The sequence below is a fragment of the Orcinus orca genome, chromosome 18 (genome assembly GCF_937001465.1).
Source record: "Orcinus orca chromosome 18, mOrcOrc1.1, whole genome shotgun sequence".
In the NCBI taxonomy this organism is placed as follows: domain Eukaryota; kingdom Metazoa; phylum Chordata; class Mammalia; order Artiodactyla; family Delphinidae; genus Orcinus; species Orcinus orca.
This window is the reverse complement of record NC_064576.1, coordinates 26,121,890-26,142,959: the sequence shown is the minus strand read 5'-3', so window position 1 is coordinate 26,142,959 and position 21,070 is coordinate 26,121,890. Positions and strand designations below refer to the sequence as shown.

Below are 21,070 nucleotides of genomic sequence, written 5' to 3'. Positions count from 1 at the left end.
TTTCTTAGGCATGTATATGTTCACCTGCCTCTACTACACATTATTTCTTTTATGGATTTTACATACTTAAGGTTTAGTGTACAATTTATTAAATTCTCTTTTTTGACAACTGAGACAGACATGTCCTAGAGGATCCAGAATTGAATGCTTTGCTCTTTCTGTACTGTAAAGACCTCTTCAGCTTTACTTCTATTTTGTAGGCCAAGGGGCATAAAAAGTGAATCTATTTATGCTTCAGTAGTCACAACTTCTCTGTTTTTGTAGTGCTTAAACCAATTAAAGATGATTAAGTTATGCATTTGTCTATTCAGGCTGCCATAACGAAAAACCACAGTCTGGGTGGCTTAAACAATGAAAATTTATTTTCTCACAGTTCTGGAGGGTAGAAGTCCAAGATTAAGGTGCCAGAAAATTTGGTTTCTGGTGAGGGTTCTCTTTGGGCCTGCAGTTGGCTGTCTTCTTGTGGTGTCCTCACATGACCTCTTTTCTACATGTGTGCAGAGAGAGAGAGCTTTCTCGTGTCTATTCCTCTTCCTATAAGGACACCAATCCTATTGTATTAGGGCTTCACCCTTATAACCTTATTTAATTTTAGCCACCTCCCTAAAGGCACTATCTCTAAATACAGTCACACTGGAGGTCAGGGCTTTAATCTATGAATTTTGAGGGGACAGAGTTTAGTCTATAACAAATTATATCACATGAGCACAATTTATAGGAATTCATACTGCTGGCGGAGAGCATAAAGAAAACATGGTGGCTCATTAACTACTTTTTTGTTCTTTTGAATCTTATTTCTCTTTTGGCTACAATGATACATATAATAGATATTGGTAAATCTGATTTTGAAGAAATTGGACAGTGTTTAAATTATTTTTTCCCCAAAGCTAAACATACACATACTCAGGTGAAAATACACTTTTGGAATGTTTGCTGTTTTGGGTTTTCTCCATCAGTGCCTCCTATGTTTCAACAACACGACATGCTTGCAAAATGATAGAATGTTTATAGCACACTGAGATAAAAGAGTAAGGTGCTCAGGACTGGTAGCAGTCTGTCCTCTGCCCCAGACCTCACCTGCCTGCCCTAAGGGCTGAGGAGAGACATATCTCAGCCTGTCATTAACACATAGGTAGCAACCAGTTGGGAATCTCTACTGCTGTTTGGTAATATAAATTCTTTAGTTTAAATAGATATAAAATTATTTTTTGTTATGTGCTTTCCCTAACCTAACACAAATATTAGCCAGTTTGATACAGAGTGGCTATGTGCAATAGATTATTCTACAATGATGGAAATATCCTATCTCTGTTGTACAGTACGGTAGAGAGTAAACAAGCTTTATTTATAGTAGTGTCTCTTGAAGTTGTTTTGCAGGAAAGATGGGACCTAGTCTGTAATGTGAAGAGATCATTTTGTATGGGTAGTGATGATGGCTAGCATTTTTTTAGCCGGCACCGTGTGCCAGCTTCTGTACTATGCTTAAGCTCTTTACATTCTCACTTAATCCTCTTATCAATCTTGTGAAGTAGGTACTTAAAGATCAGAGGACTGTGGCTCAACAGAAGTCAGCAGTGAGTCCAGGGTCATATATCTAGTGAGTGAGTACGATGTGACTCAAACACGAGTCTCTTATTTCAAAATTGATTTTTCTGACTATCCCACCATATAGTACAGTTTCCCATAAATGATCAAAAAAGCTGCGACTAGAAAGTATTAGGAAGGAAGAAATTAACAGGAGTAGGGGCATTACTTCGAAAAAATAGCCATTTCATTTAAACTTATCCTAAAATGTTTCCTCTTTGTCTTTAGAATTCTGAAAAACTAGAATTTCTCTAGGTAATTTACTTTATTCTCCCTGAGGCTTGGTTGGAGATATTTAGGGTAAGAGGCTGGGCACTGAACAAGATTTAGGTTCAAACTGATCTTTAGTTTTATTATTATTACTATTATTATTTTGATGATGTTGCTGTCTTGGACGTAAATAAGGTACTCTGATTATATCTCAAGGACCTATGTCAGAATGGTTTCTGCTATGAGAAATAGAAAACCCTTCAACTGTTTTAAATAGTTAGGAGATTATCTCACAAAACAAGAAGTCCCTGGATGAGCAGACCTCAGGCACAGACCATATCAGTGCTGTGGCTCTGCTTTGCTTTACTTCGGTTTTCTTCACTCCCCCACTATTTGGAGTGATGGTTTAATCCTCAGGCTGATAGCAAGCTCCCTGCAGCAGTTCCAGGCATTACAGTTAAACGTGATACCCAGTGGAAGAAGGGCCTTTTCTTCTATTCTTTTTAAAAAACTTTCATTGTAGAAATTCTCAAACTAGACAAGAGTGTAATAAACATCTGTGTATCCATCTCCCAGCTTCAACAATGATCAATTCAAAACCACTGTTGTTTTACCTATATTCCATCTTCCCTCTCCTTGCTGTGTTTTTAAGAATGTTTTTCAGAAGTCCTATTAAAAAAAAATTCACTGGCAAGGGATTTGGGCCTTCTGTGATTTTCCCAGACAGGACTCACCTTTGGGGGCTAAGTATGGGGTCCAGCCTTTCCTAAAAATACAGGCTCTAGAGGTCGGTGGGTTCCTGGGAAGGGGAACAACAGGTTTTGTTAGGTAAGAAGAGAAGGCAATGAACAGTATCTGCTCTGGGAACAATAGTTTATAATTTATTCGGCTCATCTTTAATATTGCTTTTTAATTTGGCTGGCTGATGATGGCTTAGACTAGAATTTTTGGGTAGGATCACATGGGAGCTACATTGTGACCTAATTTTTAACTGGTTTAAAAATGCAGCTTCAATAACAAATGTATGTATAAAAGAAAAAAAAATGCAGTTTCACCTTTTGGTGATAAGCTGTAAGGTATTGATTCTTGTTGACCAAACTGACAAGAAACCAAGCTTACCCACTTGTTAATGTATAGTAAATAACTAATACATTTGCAAAAAGTAAACTATAGTCTATAAACAAGACTTAATTAGTACAGAATTAAGAGAAAGAACTGCTGTTTCCATTGAGTTATGAAGTATTATTGATGTTTATATTATGTCTCTGTTAATTTGTTTCCAAAGTGTGGTCTTTAAAAGAATTATTTCTCTTGCTTTCAGTGGCATTTATTTTCAACTGGCTTGGATTTTGTTTATCCTTCTGTATCACCAATACCATAGCTGGAAGGTATGGTGCCATCTGTGGATTTGGCCTTTCATTGATCAAATGGATCCTTATTGTCAGGGTGAGTGTCTTGATAGCCTCTATCACTTTTGTCTCTAAAATTAAAATACATAAAATTTCCTATGTGGTTCACAAATGTTCATTTTGTGTATATGAGCTCAATTATTTTGAGACTTATTCTTAACCTCTATCCTTAACTATCATAGTGATCTCTGTGGTGTGGACATTTTATGACTGTATTATATGAGAGCTTGTTAGTATGTGGAAAGAAATTTTTGTTTGTTTGTTTTTAATTTATTTATTTATTTATTTTTGGCTGCGTTGGGTCTTTGTTGCTGCCTGAGGGCTTTCTCTAGTTGTGGTGAGCGGGGGCTACTCTTTGTTGCGGTGCGTGGGCTTCTCCTTGTGGTGGCTTCTCTTGTTGCGGAGCATGGGCTTTAGGCGCGTGGGCTCAGTAGTTGTGGCTCGCTGGCTCTAGAGCGCAGGCTCAGTAGTTGTGGCACACGGGCTTAGTTGCTCCGCAGCATGTGGGATCATCCCGGACCAGGGCTCGAACCCGTGTCCCCTGCATTGGCAGGTGGATTCTTAACCACTGCGCCACCAGGGAAGCCTCAGTAAGTGGAAAGGACTTTGAAATCAGATAAATCTGAGTTTGAATCTCATCTTTTTGTATATCAATGTTCTGACTTTAAGTTTTTAAATTGTTCTGAGCATTAGTTTCTTCATGGTAAGCTGATAATAGCTGCCATTCAGTATTTTTGTGAGGCATGAACATGACATATTGAGAGTACCTTGCTCAGTTGCTGCACAAGTATATGTGCTCAGTAAATCATGGCTGCCACTATTGTGATATAGTGTAGGTCTGCCTAAAATCAGTTTTAAAACATAAAAATTTCCATTGGTTAGTGAAATTATCATGGACTTAAATATATTCTCACTGTTTCTTTTTTATTTTTATTTTTTCTTTTTTGGTAACATTAAGAGCTAAAAAAGTACAGTACAGGCCTTTGAGGTGGTTATAAGAACTCATCTTTTTTTCCTTTACATTCCTTCTAAGCCTTTCTTCTCATTTTCCTGTTGTTCCTGGAAATCACCCTCTGTCTATCTCGTATCATTTACGAGGTAATGTGTAGGGAGATAACAAGAAGTCCTTTTCTTTCTCCTATCTCAACAGCTTTTCTAGCCCCCGAATAATTTTTTGTACCCGTTGTACAGGCAGTAGTATTGTTAACATAATCTTCCCCCAGCTCTTTTCCTTTGCCTCTTGAAGGCCCCTTTTGGCTCCTTTTTACAAAGCTTTTCTCCTGATTTCTTTAGGTAAGGCTAGGAAAGTGGCTTTGTTAATTAATAACTCTTCTTAAAAGTTACCCACACATTTAAATGCTATATACAACTAATAAAATACATACTTTCTACAAATCATATATATTTAAACATTGATTTCTAGTTGAATGAGTCAAGTCCTCCTGAAATTTTCAGTAGAATCATATACTAATATGTCGGCTTTTATTAAGTGCTTCACACACTTCAGTTATGCACCTACATTGTCAAATAGATTTAAAAAATTACCCATTATAAAAATATTAAAACTTTGAATTTTATGTGTTTCTTCATTATTTTTAAACTTATTTTATTACTTCCCAGGGTTTCAGTAATCTTCTCATACCCTGTCTCTGTTCAGACTAGATTATAGGATTTGGTTATTAAACAGTTGATTCTTGGTGGGACCTGTGGACTGGCTTCTTCTAAGGTGATTAAAACCTGAGCCATTGTAAGAACTGCCCCCCTGGCAATTACTTGTTTCAATTTCATTTAAAAAATGTAGAGTGGGTTCCCACCATTAGCATAAATCTGTTAGGTGTTATGGGGCATGCAGAGATAAAGAGACAGCCCCTGCCTTTGCAGAAGTTATTACTAGAAAATCTCGAAAGAGTTGGAACTAGGTAATGTCCAACCTTGGTTATGTTAGTAATAGAATTAATTACAATTATTCAAATGAGATTTCTTGTCTGAGTCACAGAACACAGAAAATGATTTGATTTTCTCAATTCTCCTAAAGTTATTGAATTGCTAGTATCATTCTACATTCATAAAAAAGAAATTAGTGCATTATATGCAACCTTTGCCTCTAGGATATTAGGGCCTAATTCTCTCTTAGAATCCCAGGTTGAGAAGGGGTTAGATTGTCTAGTAATCAACTCCAGTCAGTGTGATAAGATGGGGACCTTAAATTCAAAGACTGGAGTTTCTCAACGTTTTGTAAGGTATATAAGAGTGTCAAGTTTAATCACTGGGACTGTTGAGTTTCCTTTTAAAATACCTTTACTGAGTTAAGGTTAATATTATACCTGTAGTGTATATTGAGAATTGATATAAGAGAAAGATTTTAAAAAATCTTTTGTTATAGGGCTTCCCTGGTGGCGCAGTGGTTGAGAGTCCGCCTGCCAATGCAGGGGACACGGGTTCGTGCCCCGGTCCGGGAGGATCCCACATGCCGCGGAGCGGCTGGGCCCGTGAGCCATGGCCACTGAGCCTGCACGTCTGGAGCCTGTGCTCCGCAGTGGGAGAGGCCACAACAGTGAGAGGCCCACGTACCAAAAAAAAAAAAATCTTTTGTTATAAAATAACAGTAGCCACCATTCAGTGAGTACTCACTATGTTCCAGTCATAATTCATTACAGGCACTAAATTCTTTAACCCTGTCTGTATCAGTGATGCTGGAGACAAGCCAGCCATTTTATTGATGATGAAACTAAGAATAAAAAGTCTAATAACTTGCTCAGTGTCCCACAGTTTGTATGTGGATTTGGATCTAGCTTGATTTCAGTTCAGTGCCTCTTCTCCTAATTCTCTACTGCCTCTGTAACACTGTACTTTGACTTTTATTATAATGCTTAAGGCAATAAGTTTCCCTTGTAGTTCAATGCTGAGAGAAAGATTTTCTCCTGAAAGCCTGGTGTTTCCTTTTATTAGATAATAAGCAATTTATAAATTAACTGCTGCTTTTCTTTTTGTTTCTGAGCTGCTGTGAACCTCATATTTAGTGTAAATATCTTTAGCCCAGATTCTGATATTATTTTTAAGACTTTTGATGTTTCTATTATTTGTTTTAAAAGTCATATATATTTTATTAAAAACTGACAAGTCTTTTAGAAAGTAGACAGGATGTAAACAATAAAATACTGGTGTCATATTAATAAAATAAAATCAGATGAATTCTTTTTTGTCAAATTTAAATCAGATAAATTCTTATTGTTGGTTAATTTATTTTCCAAAATTTGATTTCTGCAGCCTGCGGTTGACCAATCAACATGAGTTATTTAGTTATTTTAAAAAAACCAAAAACACAGCTTGGCTCAACCCTATGACTTTTAGTATTTTGAAACACTTGACAACTTAGTAATGAACCCCAAAGCTTATTAGTTTATCCTTTTTACATGGTGAGTTTTTCTCTTTGACTTCAAAGTGAAGGTAATTCTATTCTTCACTTGGGAATAAATAAAGAATAGCTGCAGGTTCGTATTTTTGGTGAAGAATGACATTGTTCTTTTCTGGTTGCCTCTTGTCGGGTAATATTATATATTAAATATATTTTAAATATTAGAAATATATTTTTAAATATATTTAAAAATTAGAAAGTTAAAAATGTATTGCTTAGGTTCTTTATTCCTTTTGTTCTTATAATCTCTAAAACCTGTATGAAAACCTTTTATTTCTAATTATTAATCATTTGATTAAAAAGTAGTGTAGTGCTTTACTACTTTACAAGCTATATTCCCACAATTTTCTAGTTCTCCCTTTATTGTACATATTTTAAAGGTGTAGGAGTATGTGGGATTTGCATCTATGATGGTACTCTGAAATCTCTAATCTTTGTAATTTCTAAAACTCTAAGCTGAGAACTTAGATCATGGTTCATATATTGTAAATACTTCCTGTGAGAATAATTTAAAAGCTTTTAAAAACAGATTTAGATAACCTTTAGTGGATATACTTCCTCACTAGTAACATTACAATTTGTAAGCGTTTTTGTTATAACCACACCTATAAGATTTTTAAGCTTTTATGGAAATTACCAATGAATAGTTGGAAATAATAACCTATAAAGTTGGAGATAGATACATCTGAGGACAAATCTGCATTTAACAAACTCATTTTTAGTTAAATCAGATTCGGTTCAGAGACCAATGGAAACAGAGTAGATTAAATAAGCAGGAATATTAGACTGATTTAAAAAGAAAACTTTTCGAAGATAATAAATCATCATGTCCCTAGTCTAATCAAGAAAAAGATACCTGTGTCCAATATCATCAAACCCTGCCTTCCGTCTGCCTGTTCATATCCTCACTTCACAGAGAATATAAACTGTCTACCACGGCCACTAATAGGAACTGTTGAAATGCCGCTTCAAGGTTCATTTCGCTGTTCTCAGCTCACTGTTGGGAAATGAATGCTGGAGCATCTAGTTTGAAAATAAAAAGACTCTAATGAGTTGGGGGTCTTTATGTGCCTAGTATTCTTGGCAGTGATTAACAGTAGGGGGTGTATAGAAGGTCAAAAGCTCTTCTTTTTAGAGGTCAGCAGAACATCCCCATCTGATAAGATTAAACTAATGTGGCTTTTGGTGTTAATATCTAAAGCAGCAGGTTGCTGTAGTGTGTTTGGGATGGTAGTTGTGGCTTTGAGAGATTATGAAAAAAGAACTGACATGTGAACTCCTTAATGAGAAAATGTTGGATTCAGATATATAGCACTTATCTTTCTTCTTTACAAGCAGTTTGAAACTATTTTTTGTTTCTAAAAGATTTTGCATAAGTGTGTTTGCTGTTATTTTTTCTCAAATAATTATATGTGTATGTCATTAAGTATTTTTTTCTTTTCTGTTTTTCTTTTTGTGCTGTTTTAAGTGCTAAAGATTATTTGAGGTAAATCATTCTGAAACTAAGACTTATGATTTTCAAATTTAGGTACACAAATACGGTTAATATATTTATGTTCACTCCACAGTTTTCTGATTATTTTACTGGATATTTCAATGGACAGTATTGGCTTTGGTGGATATTTCTTGTACTTGGTAAGTTTATTCTTAATGCATTTCAGTATGACTAATTTGCATTTAGTTTAACTTTGATGTTTCCTAAAAATGTGAGATGTAAATATACTGTTTTATAATTTATGTGGAAAAAATTTTTTCTGTTGTAAAATTCTCATATCCAAACACTTATATCATCTTGGCTATTCAGATAATTCTATGTAGCATTCTGGATTTGTGATTTAAAATTCAGAGCCTGTCAGTTTAAAGAATCAGTGGTTGAATGATAAGTCAATCCTACAAAACTTGAAAATCCTAAAATGATTAAAAAGTAGTTACCTTCAGCATTTATTTTGGAAAATATACATGCATAATTTTCTTTTAATGATCGTAGGAAGTGTTGAGAGGAGGATAGTTGGATATTCTGTCCATTCTTTTATTTTTGGATCATTGAAACATTCTTTACACTTTGGAAGTGTACCCTGCATTAATCATTAATCAGTCAGGCATAAGGAAAGGCTTCATGCCTAATGATCACAGTACTTCTGTTGAGTTTTCTTCTTACAAGGCATGTCTTTTATTAATATTGATGAATTTTATGGATTTCTGATTTCCAATCCCTTGTGTTTTCCTCTTTAGATATATGATAATTAAGTTAATCTTAAAATCACATGATACCTTTAATCCACATTTCAAATTTATTTACCGACATGAAGAATACATTTTGTTTCTTTTTAGGTTTAAGAGCCCACATTTCTCTAGTAACATAATTATACCAGAAAATAGCATTTCAGTAGGTGGCAGTGTTCTCCTTGAGTTTATATTTAGTCCTGCTGTTGCATCTTTTGGATCTTTGGGGAAACAAAATCTTAGTGGTCGGTTAAGGTCACTAAAAATCCTAGATTGTTTCTCTAATAATAATAATGAAATTATTCTAATGTTGTGATTTTGTTGGGGAGGCAGACTTGTACAAAAGTTTAGCCAGTTTTTTGTATTGGTAATTGTTTTCTGACTGATTCTGTGCTCATTATTGAGTTTCTTCCTTAAAAGTGAAAAAATTGATAAAGTCTTTTAGGTATTTAAGCATATTGAATGAGATACTTGCTTATAAATATTATTAGCGGATTGAGGAGCCTTCGGAAGGCAACTGTGAGACAGAGTAGAATGCAGAGGGCAGCCCCAGTTCCATATCAGAGCCATAATCTAGCATTTAGGGGAATGTGAAAACTTAATTCATGATCAAAATGTTCCTCTCACATAATACTCAGAAGAGTGTTGAGCACATCATAGAATGCTGAGAAACAATAGCTGCTGAGTGATCGGTTTCTAGATGTGAATTGGTTTATTTTGGAAAATGCCTGAGCAGAACAAAATATGTCTTAGAATCAGCAGCTTCATAGACAAAAGAAAGGATTTCACAAATAATTTTGGTGTACATTTTTCAGTAGTACTTTTACGTTTGGATCACAATATCATTATCTTTGAACAGCATCTGGAAGGGCATGAGGGGAGAATTCAGAGTGGGGGTCACAAGTGGAAAGAGGATATGGGAAGCAGATGGGATCAGATTTAGGTGAAACTTATACCACTTGTTTAAGTCATTATTTGTATATCTCTTCTATCTTTCCTCTCTAATTTATTATAACCATGCTTCTTATTTTAGTGCTTCGATTATTGTCCTAGAATTGGGTTACAAATTTCAGTTGAGACTTTACATTTTAAATTGACAGCCTCTTCCTCCTGGTGAGGAAAGTTGCATGCGTACATATCTTTTGGTCCCTGCCCTCCCGCCCACCATTACCTAGTTAAAAATTTACTGGAGTCAATAAATGTTGCCCTTAGAATTGTATGCTTAAGTATATCAAAGACTTAGCTCTACTAATAATGGTAATGCTTTTTATACTTAGCTAATATTTTTCACCTGAAACTTTGAAGCATTTCACAGGCTTTGTTTAATTGATTACTAAAGATACCTGTGATTATTATAAATGATTATTAATGTAAATGATTATTATTTAAAAATACTATTTTACAGAGGAGAACACTGAGATAGATAGAAGATACATCTCCAATCATTTAAGAAATCACTAGTGGCTGCTTCCAAAGTCTTCTTTCTTGATTTTTCTCAACTTAATTTTTATTATAAATTAGTCTTTTATTACTTGAAAATAATAACTAATAAGTAAATTATTTACATAATGCACATATCTCTAAATACAAATCTTGCAGATGACAGGCACCTGATCTTGCTAGACAGGCTTGTTATTGGTTTTATCCCACAATTGTTAGCAATTACATGCATATGTTCTCTCTTGAATACTTTATATCAGTAAATATGTCTTAGTTTGCTTAGTAGTTATGGTAATTAAAAAGTTTGGTATAAAATGGGACTTCTATGAGTTGAATCAGTTTAAATGCATTAGGTAGCTTTGCTTTTTAAGAAATAATTTAGTAAGTGTGTATTTTTGTGTAATTTTGGATTTTCGTGGCTGGATTTACTTTACTTTAGATACATCTAGGTGTAACAAATTGAAAGAATTTGGGGGTGGCAGTTAAATTTTATTATATTTCCTTACAATAGATTTGTCATTATAATGTAAAATATATTATGGAATGACTGTAATCCTACACGTTAAATTCCTTAGACCAAGAGGATCTTGTTTATAATTGTCTATCTAAAATGTGTTGTGTCCCCTTTCTGTGTAAGAACATAACATATCTGTATTATTTCAACCTTCTCAGGCCTGCTTCTTTTCTTCAGAGGATTTGTTAATTATCTAAAAGTCAGAAACATGTCTGAAAGCATGGCAGCTGCTCATAGAACAAGATATTTCTTCTTATTATAGAGGTAAGAAATATTAATATATTAATTGTTTATTCCTTTTGTATTCAAATTCATCAGATGCATATTAAATGCTTAATGTGTACTCATGTTGTTTACTCAAATTCAGCATATTTAATAGATTTTTATACTGTTAACAGTCACTTACTGAAATTTAAGAAGTTGTGAACTTTTAAGATAACTTCCATTTTAAAAATTGAATTTCATACATTTTAATTTTTAAAAATGTATTATGAGTAAACTGAAACTTTAAATCAGACTTTTAAATTTCTTTTTAAAGCTTGACCACAGGATGTATACGAAGTAACCACCAGCACAGCATTTGAAAGCTTGAAAAACAAAATATGACAAAGCACTTACACAGAGAGAATGGGCATTTTGCATAAAACAGTGTGAAATTCACATAGATATCTGGTGGATAAAACAAACAAAAAACCAAATCTGATTGAAAAGCAACTTGCCATGCACTGATCTTAACAAACTGGATCAATGAATAAAAGTTGTGTGAAGAAAATAGGAGCTTTGTTACTATTTTCTTAATGTGTGCCAGTTTGTATCAACAACCAAGGCTGCAACTTGAATAAATGGGAATATAAAGAAATGAGCAGAGGTTGTCTTACTGGTTATCCAGTGAGCTTCTGGAGGCTGTGTCTATAGTAAAGGCATTTATTTATTGTGCAGCTAGTAGATCTTCACATGAAGAGACCTCATATCTCTACTCGCTATACTATTGATACTTTTAAAGCAAGTACCATACACTTCATTGATTTGAACTTTTAATGTAGTTGAACCGCATAAGCAAAATGTCTCCTAAAACACTTAACTTCTGGATGTATCTTTAAGTACAAAATGGTTCAAGTTGCTATGACTTAAGTATAAATAAATTGTATGGTTTGTGATTTGGTTGCTTAAATTTTATGCTTATATGAGTTTTACATAAGCTGACATGATTTACTTATTTCTGCTGAAGAGAACAATGATTACAATTGCATTTCTGGATTATATTTAAATATCACTTTAAATGTTCCACTAAGGTTTCTTCCTCCCCCTAGAAGATGTCACATTTTCTCTTTAACTGGTAAAATGTCTTTACAAGCTGTGACCTTAAGAGTTTGTCGGTATTACCTGTAAGATAAAAGGCAAAGTAATTTTACTAACTTAAATGATATTCTGTGAATATTCAGTGCGATTACCTTGTTTGCATTTTCAAGAGTTTAAACTCTAATGTAAATATTTTCTAGATGGTTAGAAGCCTAAACTTTAGAATATATTTTGATATATGCTACCTTATGTCATTCTTACCAAAAGGATATTATGTACTTGATGTAATACTGCTTATAAGATCGGTTTTCATTATGCTGTCGTTTAGATAATTGCAACTTAATACATTTTAAGGCTAATTCTTTTTGTCCCTAGACTGCATCGACCAGACATTCCTTTCTTGTATCAATGTGAAATTTCCAGATCGTCTGTAAACCTGCAACTTTAATAAGATAGAAGACTACTAAAAGCAGAAGACAAATTAGTGAGGAAAAGATAGAGCTTCATAACTGAATGGCAGAGTGGTTTATGCTTAAAAGCCATTTCTGTTCATTCTCTTAAATATTTATATTTCATTTGTTTTGCACAGTTGCATATGTGCCCATTTAAAAGATTTGGGTATACTTGAAAGAAACCATAAAGTGGTAGCAGTAAAGTGCAGTCACATTTGATTAATCAGTGTTTGATATAATTGAAAGAGTTGAATGATAAACAGTCTTCCAGCGTGTAAATGCCATTGACTTCTGACCTGACATTTAACATAATAAAAATGAGACTATTAACCATGTCAAATACTTTAGTTTCTGGCTCTTAGATTTATCTAGTAACTCTACACTTGAAACATCCTTTGTTATATATAAAGTTTTTTGAAACCTGCAGTGCTGATTATTAGGCTTTGTCAGATTGTTGAACCAATATTTACATCATTATTTAGCAAAACTTTCTGTAAATAACCATGCATAAATTACTTTCTGCATCTTTTTCTTAGAAATTGTGTCTAGATAGATATCTCTTCATTCATTTTAAATTAAGTGAACTTAATATATATAGAAAATTTGGGTGTTAAAGATAGTTTTAGGACAAATTTTAAGAAAATGTGGGTATGCCACATGTCCTTTATAAGAAAATCTGTTTTTTTTTTTTTTTTTTAAAGGGACTTTACAGTTTTAGGGTTTCTCAAATGAGAAGTTTGGTTTTTAGCATTGTTCATCTTAGAGATTCTTGCAGGAAGAGATTGTATTAGATAGTATATTTATTTCATTTAAGACATTTTTGAAAATTAATTTTCTGAATAAGATACTCCCATTTGCATTTTGTCTTTTAAAAAGCCAATAAAAAGTATCTTTAAATATCATTGTAATATTTTTTCCTTTAGATGTTTAGTTTAATTTAGCAAATAAAAACTTGTGCTTTTAATAGCTTCTTGCTTTCTGATTGTAGGATTAACTTGTAAAAATCATTTCCTGAATTGAGATATGTGAAATATCTGTTTTCAAGTTATGGAAATGTGTCTGTGGAATATAGGGGTGTGAGTGTGTTGCGAGAGTGTGTGTGAATATTATTACAACTGGAATCTATTTTACATTCATAAGCTACTACATTTTACAAATCATTTTATGTCTCATCTGTTTTCTCTTCAGTTATATCTTTGCTCTTGAAATGCAACATTAAAAATGATGGGAATTATCTTTTAAACTTAAAAATCAGTTGATACAGCTATACAGAACATATAAAATATATTGCTTGTTTATTATTAGACACTGACTACTAAAAGATACATCTAAAACTATTCAGGGTCATTTTTCCATTTCTGAAAAAATAAAATTTATTACGCTTTATAACTTTTTTTGTATTTCTCTGTATTTTCTGATTTATTTCATTGTCTTTGATAAATAAAACATGTTTTGTTTTGCTAATTGAGCCTCCTATTTTCTTGTTTTCCCTCATTTATTCTCCTCCCCTGCTAGAATTTTTATTGTTTGTTAAAGTACCTGTGTTATACCCATTGAAGTAAAACAATAGCCTGGGGTAAAGAAACAAAATATTTGATTTAGTTGCCTGATTTGGAAATTAATTAAAGTTAAAATTTACTTAGAAGAAATGTGAACTCGTGCTAGGTCTCTTTATTGCACATTAATTTTCCTGTAGACCTGTACTTTGTTCTTTGTAATAGTTTTTAATGAAATTAAGCTATGATACATAGTAAGTTAAAATATCTAGATCATCTATCATACATCAATTTATTAAAATTTTCTTTTTGTTTCTGTGGCGTTAATACTTAGTTTCTGCATGTGGATGTTGACCCAATGTCAAAACTTCACTTTTTGTTTTGATTTTTTTTCCCCCCAAATCTGTAAGATTCAAGTGTGATGTTACCTGATACTCTTTAATTGGTACAATTCATTGGTAGTCTTAAATCTCATCATCCAATCAGGAGAATCAGAATATTATTTTAAAAAACAACATTCTCTTCTGGATTTATCAGATCCTACATACTTCCCTTCATTTCCTGTGAGCTTGGACAGAATAGCTGCTGTTGTGTTTTGGAGATACTTAATTGCCTTTGCACCCTGCCTTAAAGATTGAAAATCAAAATCCTTGTTAGGGTATCTATAAACAATTTTTGAATGAGTGTGAACTGGAGCTCGGAAGTTAATACAAAAAATATATTACATTATTTCTATTATATTTGAATAAGGTAGTTATGGCCAGAAAAATCCATTTTTATGTTTTTATGAAGTAAACTGCATTTAAGGTAAAAATACATTTTCTATATAGTGTGTTCAGGATACATCTTAGAAATTAAAAGACAAATTCTATTATAGTTGGTTAAAATGAAAATCTCTTTTTAATAGAAAAAAATACTAATCTCTAGCCTTTTGAGTCTATAAGCTATATCCCATGCCTTTGAAGTTCATAAATTTTAACCTGTTAAGATAATAATCACTAATATTTCCAGCAAAACCTCTGATGACAGGAAAAGTGGAGTTCAGAAAGTCCAGTTGGAGAAAAATTCAGGGTTTCTTAATTTAATATAATTTTTTTCAACTGGTCTATACTGTCCCCAAAAGCACAAAGGTAATGATAGTGCATCTGATACTGTATTTAACTAGAGTGACATATATATCCTGAGTTTGCTCATAACAGATCTGGTTATTCCTATTTCCTCACCTAATGTAGTGCCTCCTCTCTCATAAGTGTCCTAATTTGGAGGAGAAATTATATGATCACCCTGTATATAACTCTACACTGTGCTGAGAAGTGACTGCCTAAACCCACTGCCCTTTGAGAGAAGTAACTGCAGTATTAGGGCAGGAGTCACCTAATCAGCCCTGCCTAGACACCCGTTTTTTTGGCCTGTAGAACACACATGGTACTATTTTTTTTTTCCTTTTTTTTTTTTTTTTAAATAGAAGTTGTATTGGAATGATTCCGCTTATGGTCAATAGTAAACAGTGAGCTTTTTGTATGTTTAAACTGCTGTTAATTGTTATTTTAATTGTTTGCTATTTAATTCTTCAAATAGTCATGAAATATTAGTGTATTATATTCTAAAACCTCATTCTTGATAAAGTTCAACTGTTAGAGGATAATGTGCCATTTAGTATTGAATGTCCTTGCCCATATATAAAACATGTTTTATATGTGTTAATAAAGTTCAGTAAATGTGGAAATGTGAACCTGTCATGCATGTTTTTCAAAATCAGTTTGATTCACAATATATTATCACCACCTTGGCCTCACAAAATGTTTATATGATCAAACTTATGTTACATGAAAACAACTGGCATGGAATTAGGTTGGAGTGTGGGAACATCATTTAACTTGTCACAGTAATTTGTATGTTGGGAGATAGATTGCAGTTTAATTTTAATAAATGCAAAAGCATCAGCTTTATGAAGATAATTTATGTTTCTTTCTACTTTGCAAAAGATTAGTCGTCACCATAGATCAGACCTGCTTATGGGTGTGTGTTCTTATTTGGGACATATGACCTAAAATGCAACCTTCCCTAAAGTTATTTAGAAAAACAGAAAAAGCTCATTCCATACTTCCGTAAAAGTTAAGCAGTTAAAAAGAAAATGTTTATTTTGAACTCAACATGTTTGCTTGTTTTCACTTTTCTTTCTTGATGTTTTCAACTTAGCTTTCTTTTTTTTGTTTGTTTTTGTTTTGAGAGATTAAGCTACCTGCTTCTAAAAAACCCACTTAGTTTTCATGGAAACCATTAAAAAAAAAATTCAGCAGCTAAATAGGGAAGAGATAGGGTTATTGCCCCTTTAACAGCTGAGGTTATAGCAAGCCCAGATCACACACTGGTTCACATAATCTTGGAGGTGGTTTTCCTCTCAAGCTTGCAAAACAAAAAGAACAAACAAACCCACTTTATTACTTTCCTACTCCTTCGTGTTTGTTTTAATTAAATCAGTGCTTTACCTTTAGTGACAGCGAGAAGGGCCACAGACTATCCTTCCTTAAAGCAGTTTCTTTTCTTCTTTTAGCTTTACCAGAAGCATAGTGAGATCAGCAAGTACAACAAAAGTTTGCCCAAAGCTCAGAAGCAATCTGGAGGACTCAGAATGTGAAAAGTAACAAATAACCTTGTTGGAAAGATGAACTCTTCAGAGGTATAAGAACTGTACTTGTGCATAAATCCCTAGTGTGGAAATATGTTATTTCGTTTCCATCAAACTTAGTTTTCTCAGCCATGTAAATTCCTGCATAGTGATTTGGTTTGACTAACTATGGCATTTGGGCTGTAAACCTTTAATTCCCATTTTATTCATTCAGAGAGAAGACCTAAAGACCCTTAATTGCTGGCAAGCATTGGTGACCACTCATTCTAATATAATAAAGTGTGAAATATCACTTCCTAAATCCAGATTTTTAAAATGATGAGACTGTGGAAAGCGTCAGTTCACTGAGGTTTATGAACCTTCTTTTTTCAAACGGGATAAAATCAAACAAAAGTTTAATAACATGTATACGTGGGAAAGACCCAGAAAAACTGAGTAACTCGCCAAAATGGCTGAAACCCTCACCTTAAATACCATTTTCAGCTGAGAGTTATGAACTTTTAAGAGACAGCTGGGTCGTACATATCCCTAATTCTACAGGATCTCCAGAGGTGAATTTTTGATTGAATGATTCTTTGAATATCTCTAGAGCTGTGATTGTTATTCAATATGGTGCATTATAGTCAACTGGGAATTGGGGGGAAATTAACATCCCAGCCTCAATTTCCAGAGGTTCCAGTGCAATACATCTGCCCTGTGACAGCACATTTCCTTCCCATAGTTTGAAGTTGTGGATTTTGGTCTAGTAGTCCTGCTGATGCCTCTCTTATCATGTGTTTCTCTCTATATCTATCTCCTTGTGTACAAGTGATAGGAAGTTACAAGTGTTAGGATCAAGACGTAAGTCAGACTTTGCAGGGCAAGGAAAAGGCACGTAATACAGATCTCAAACGGTTAATGAGCATTTCTGGAGTTCTTGCTTCATGACCTCTCTCACTGAGAGCCTTCTGGTTTTCCTGCCTTTAAACACACAGCGTGGCTCTCCGCAGGGCTGTATCTGCAGGGCAGTGTGGGAGCGTTGGGACAGAATAGAACTGTTTGTGCTGAGAAGGCAGTTACTTTCTCCATAATCCTGTAAAGCGAGCAGAATTGGATTAATTACCATATAGTTGATTTTTCTCGCCTCAAAAAAGTATAATGTTTTTCCACTAGTATCTTCCCTGCTCTATCCTTGAGGAGCCTGTGGATGACTAAGAGAGGGAGCTTCGTGTAACAGAAAGACTGGGTTTTAGAGCTAGATTACCCCCGGACTCAAATACCAGCTCTCATGCAAGCTCAGGCAATTTGCTTAACCGACACACCTCAGTTTTCCCATCTGTTTGTTGGGAAGCACAATATGTACCTGAGGATTAGGTGAGATTTATGCCAAAGAAAAAGGTAGACACTACATCTTTCGGCTCAGTGTGTTTGCTGACTGGGCTGCCAGTTAGTGTTAGCAAATGCCTCCAGGACCTGAAGTAAGCCCTTGCCTGATGTGGGCATTTTATCTGCCAGTCCCTTTGGAAAGGGTGATTATAGTAGCATCACGTTGATCGAGTGCTGGCTCCCTGTATCTCCTCTGTGGCAAGTGGAATTAAAGCAACAGTTGCCTAGATGACCATTGATTTTAAGGGGCCCAGTTATGCAAAGAGTGGAAGCGCTCCAACTGGTGGGGCAGAGGAAGCGCACACACGTCTCTGGGCTGAAGCTCGGAAGCCTACAGGCCAGTCCCCTCAGAGTTCCGCTGTGAGTTGATGACACTCTATCATTGGTGACTCATTGCTTTTGCTCAGGGAGCCAGTGCACTGAAATCCTGGTTGGGAAGTGAACAGAAAATAGGTTGGTGGGCAGGTGGTTTCTGATTCTGGGATAAATTACTTCACCAGCTTTCTCTTATGAATGATGGGTTCTTAGTCTTGGATTTATTTATTTTTTTAATGTCTATGACTTTGAAAGGGAAACACATAGATTGGAGCTAAGTCCCTTGGACTCTACCGTGATCGTAGTTGGGGTGAGATGTTTTTGAGTGTCAGTTCATAGTTCTTGAAGGGATCATGCTGTTGCCGCCACATGAAATCCATCTCCTACCTTATTCCTCTTCCCATCTTCTTCAAAAAGAGCTTAAATTCTCTCCTGCCCTGACTCTGGTCCTCTTGGTTCTTAGACCCCTCTATTATTCCCGTCAAGGCATTTATGACACTGCGCCATCACTGTTGATTTTTGTGTTTCTGTCCCCAGTGGTGGATATTTTCTCGTGTTCAGCTTTGCTTGCCTCCCCAGCACCTAGCACAGATCTTGACAAATTGAATGAATGGATGGCTGGGGTGGGTGGCATAGCTGCTAGGGCCGGGATCTGTGTGTGTCCCTGGGTATGTAAGATGCTTTCTGCCCTTTAGCTCAGAGGCTAATGGAAGCAGATTTATAAACCGAAAAAGGTGCTAACGTGAGATAGATGGGAACAGACATCATGGGTCTGAGTAATTGATCTCTGAGAGAACTAGGGCACCCTTCACTGCAGAGATGACACTGGAACTAGACCTTGAAAAGATGGAAGTGTGCAAGTATGTTTAAACATTTCATATGTTACCATCTCTTTGCTGCTCCTCAGAAGGAACTAATTGTCTCTTCAGTTCCCGTGATACTGCACCTGAACCTCTTCACCTTCTACTCTGGGTCAGAGTAATTTGCATTCATGCCTAGTCACTTCCGCTGAGGGTAGGATCCAGGCCCAGTGTAACTTCATAGTCCAGTGTGCCCAGCACACGGTTACACCTTTAAAAAGTCAAGTCCGAGATTCTCCACCTGTCGTTGGAGCCATTCACTTTACCGCTTGACATATTACTAACTTCAGAAGCCAGCAGTAGTATAAGCACCCTCTTCTCCAAATATACGGGTACAAGAAATATATGGAATCAATTGTGATATCTCCTTTTCACATATCTCTCAACTCCCTCTCCCTCTCCAGAAGTAACCACTGTTAACTATCATATACTCTCACAGACGTTTTCCACATACATTATTTTACTAGAATGGCCCTGTGTTCTGTGATGTCAGCATGACTTCTAATTTCATCAAGGTGAGATGTTCCCAGGCACAGTGTTGGAGAGAATGTGCCTTTTTCTCTATATTCCAGGAGGCAGCTCTCAGGGGAGAGTATTATTTCTTCCTGCGAATGTAGTTTATTCCTGAGAAACCAAGGCTTATTTCCGTGGTCCTTTAGTCTCTAGATGAAGGATGACTTGTGGCTTCAAGGCCTTTGGGAGCTGGGCTGCTCCAGGATCAGGTATTTGCAGCATTTAAATGTCCTGTCTTATGATCTCTTACAGCTGTTTTGGTGAGAAATTCTCTAGAACCAGGTTATTAGGTGGAAAGGGGTTGGGGTTGATGAGGATAACCAGCCTGGGTAGGTTTAGAGAAGAACAAAATGATTCTGGGTTTAAAGTTAATTTTCCTTGCTTCATTACCAAAATTGTGTCCCAGGGTTCTCTGACTAAAGCAACAGATATTTAAAGCCCCTCCTTTCCTTTTCCCAAATTTTTCCTGCCTTGGGCTCAAGTGTGACATCTGGAGCTTAAGCAGCTATCTTGTGCCATTGAGGCAACAGTTGGTAGACTAAGTATGTAGAGTGGTAAGGAAGGAGGAGCCGTGAGGTTCCCTGACATCATCGAGCATTGCACCAGCCCTGGACCCACCTACCTTCCAACTTTTTGCTCAATGAGAAAAATAAATTATTTGCTTGGTTGTTATTAGTCAAGTTTTTTACTACTGATACTTAAGAGCAATTCAAACTGATACACAGGCATAACTATCTGTTTCCCCAAAATTGACAGGAGAACTGCTCAGGCCATCAGAAGCCACCAACATGAAAAAGAAGTTAGAAGTCTTGCATGCCCACAGGGTTACTGACCATCCAAGCTCCTTGCACCTGGTTTATTGATTGTCAGTCAAGTCATTGCAACAGCAGTGTGAAAGCAGTGGGTTTACATCTGCTTTACTCTGCCCCTTCATTCTCTTGATTTTCCAGTTGGGAGCCCCACAGAGTGAGGAACTTCTCAACAATTGCTTCTAGAGCTGGGCTTAGTGGAAATGTCAACAGCAACAATTTAACCACTGTCTCAAAGATCATTCAGTGCTACCCACACTGGCCATCAACAAAACCTTGCCAGGGGAAGCGGGTGCCATTTTCAAATCTCTGCTTGGTAAAACAACAAACGGAAATGGCCAGCTGAAATAGGCACTCCCTTTACAGTGATCTAGCTCCCAAATGCGTGATCTCAGTTTTTATTTTTAGAAATGAAACTATAAGTCTGATTTTTCTTTTGAGTCAGGAGGGTTCTAGGTAAAGACCCTGCTGCTCATACGGGCCTAAAGAAAACCCACAGTCTCCACTCTCACCTGCCCTGGTTCTGCCCTCCGGTCT

The 21,070-nt window shown here is 35.4% G+C and overlaps 1 protein-coding gene across 4 annotated transcripts in view; it reads left to right on the top strand.

Moving 5' to 3' along the window:
• Nucleotides 1-20,694, top strand: part of NDFIP2 (Nedd4 family interacting protein 2) — a 72,150-nt gene extending 51,456 nt beyond the window's left edge. Inside the window, exons 5-9 of one of the 4 annotated variants that reach the window (XR_007472998.1) lie at nucleotides 3,116-3,240; nucleotides 8,187-8,253; nucleotides 10,954-11,059; nucleotides 16,597-16,722; nucleotides 20,481-20,694. Coding sequence is in view for 3 of the 4 variants with exons in the window: in XM_033400088.2 (XP_033255979.1) it covers nucleotides 3,116-3,240; nucleotides 8,187-8,253; nucleotides 10,954-11,057 (296 nt within the window). In the remaining variant the exon portion in view is untranslated. The other 3 variants (XM_033400088.2, XM_004276834.4, XM_033400089.2) reach the window with 3 other exon arrangements.
• The last annotated feature ends 376 nt before the right edge of the window (nucleotides 20,695-21,070 follow it).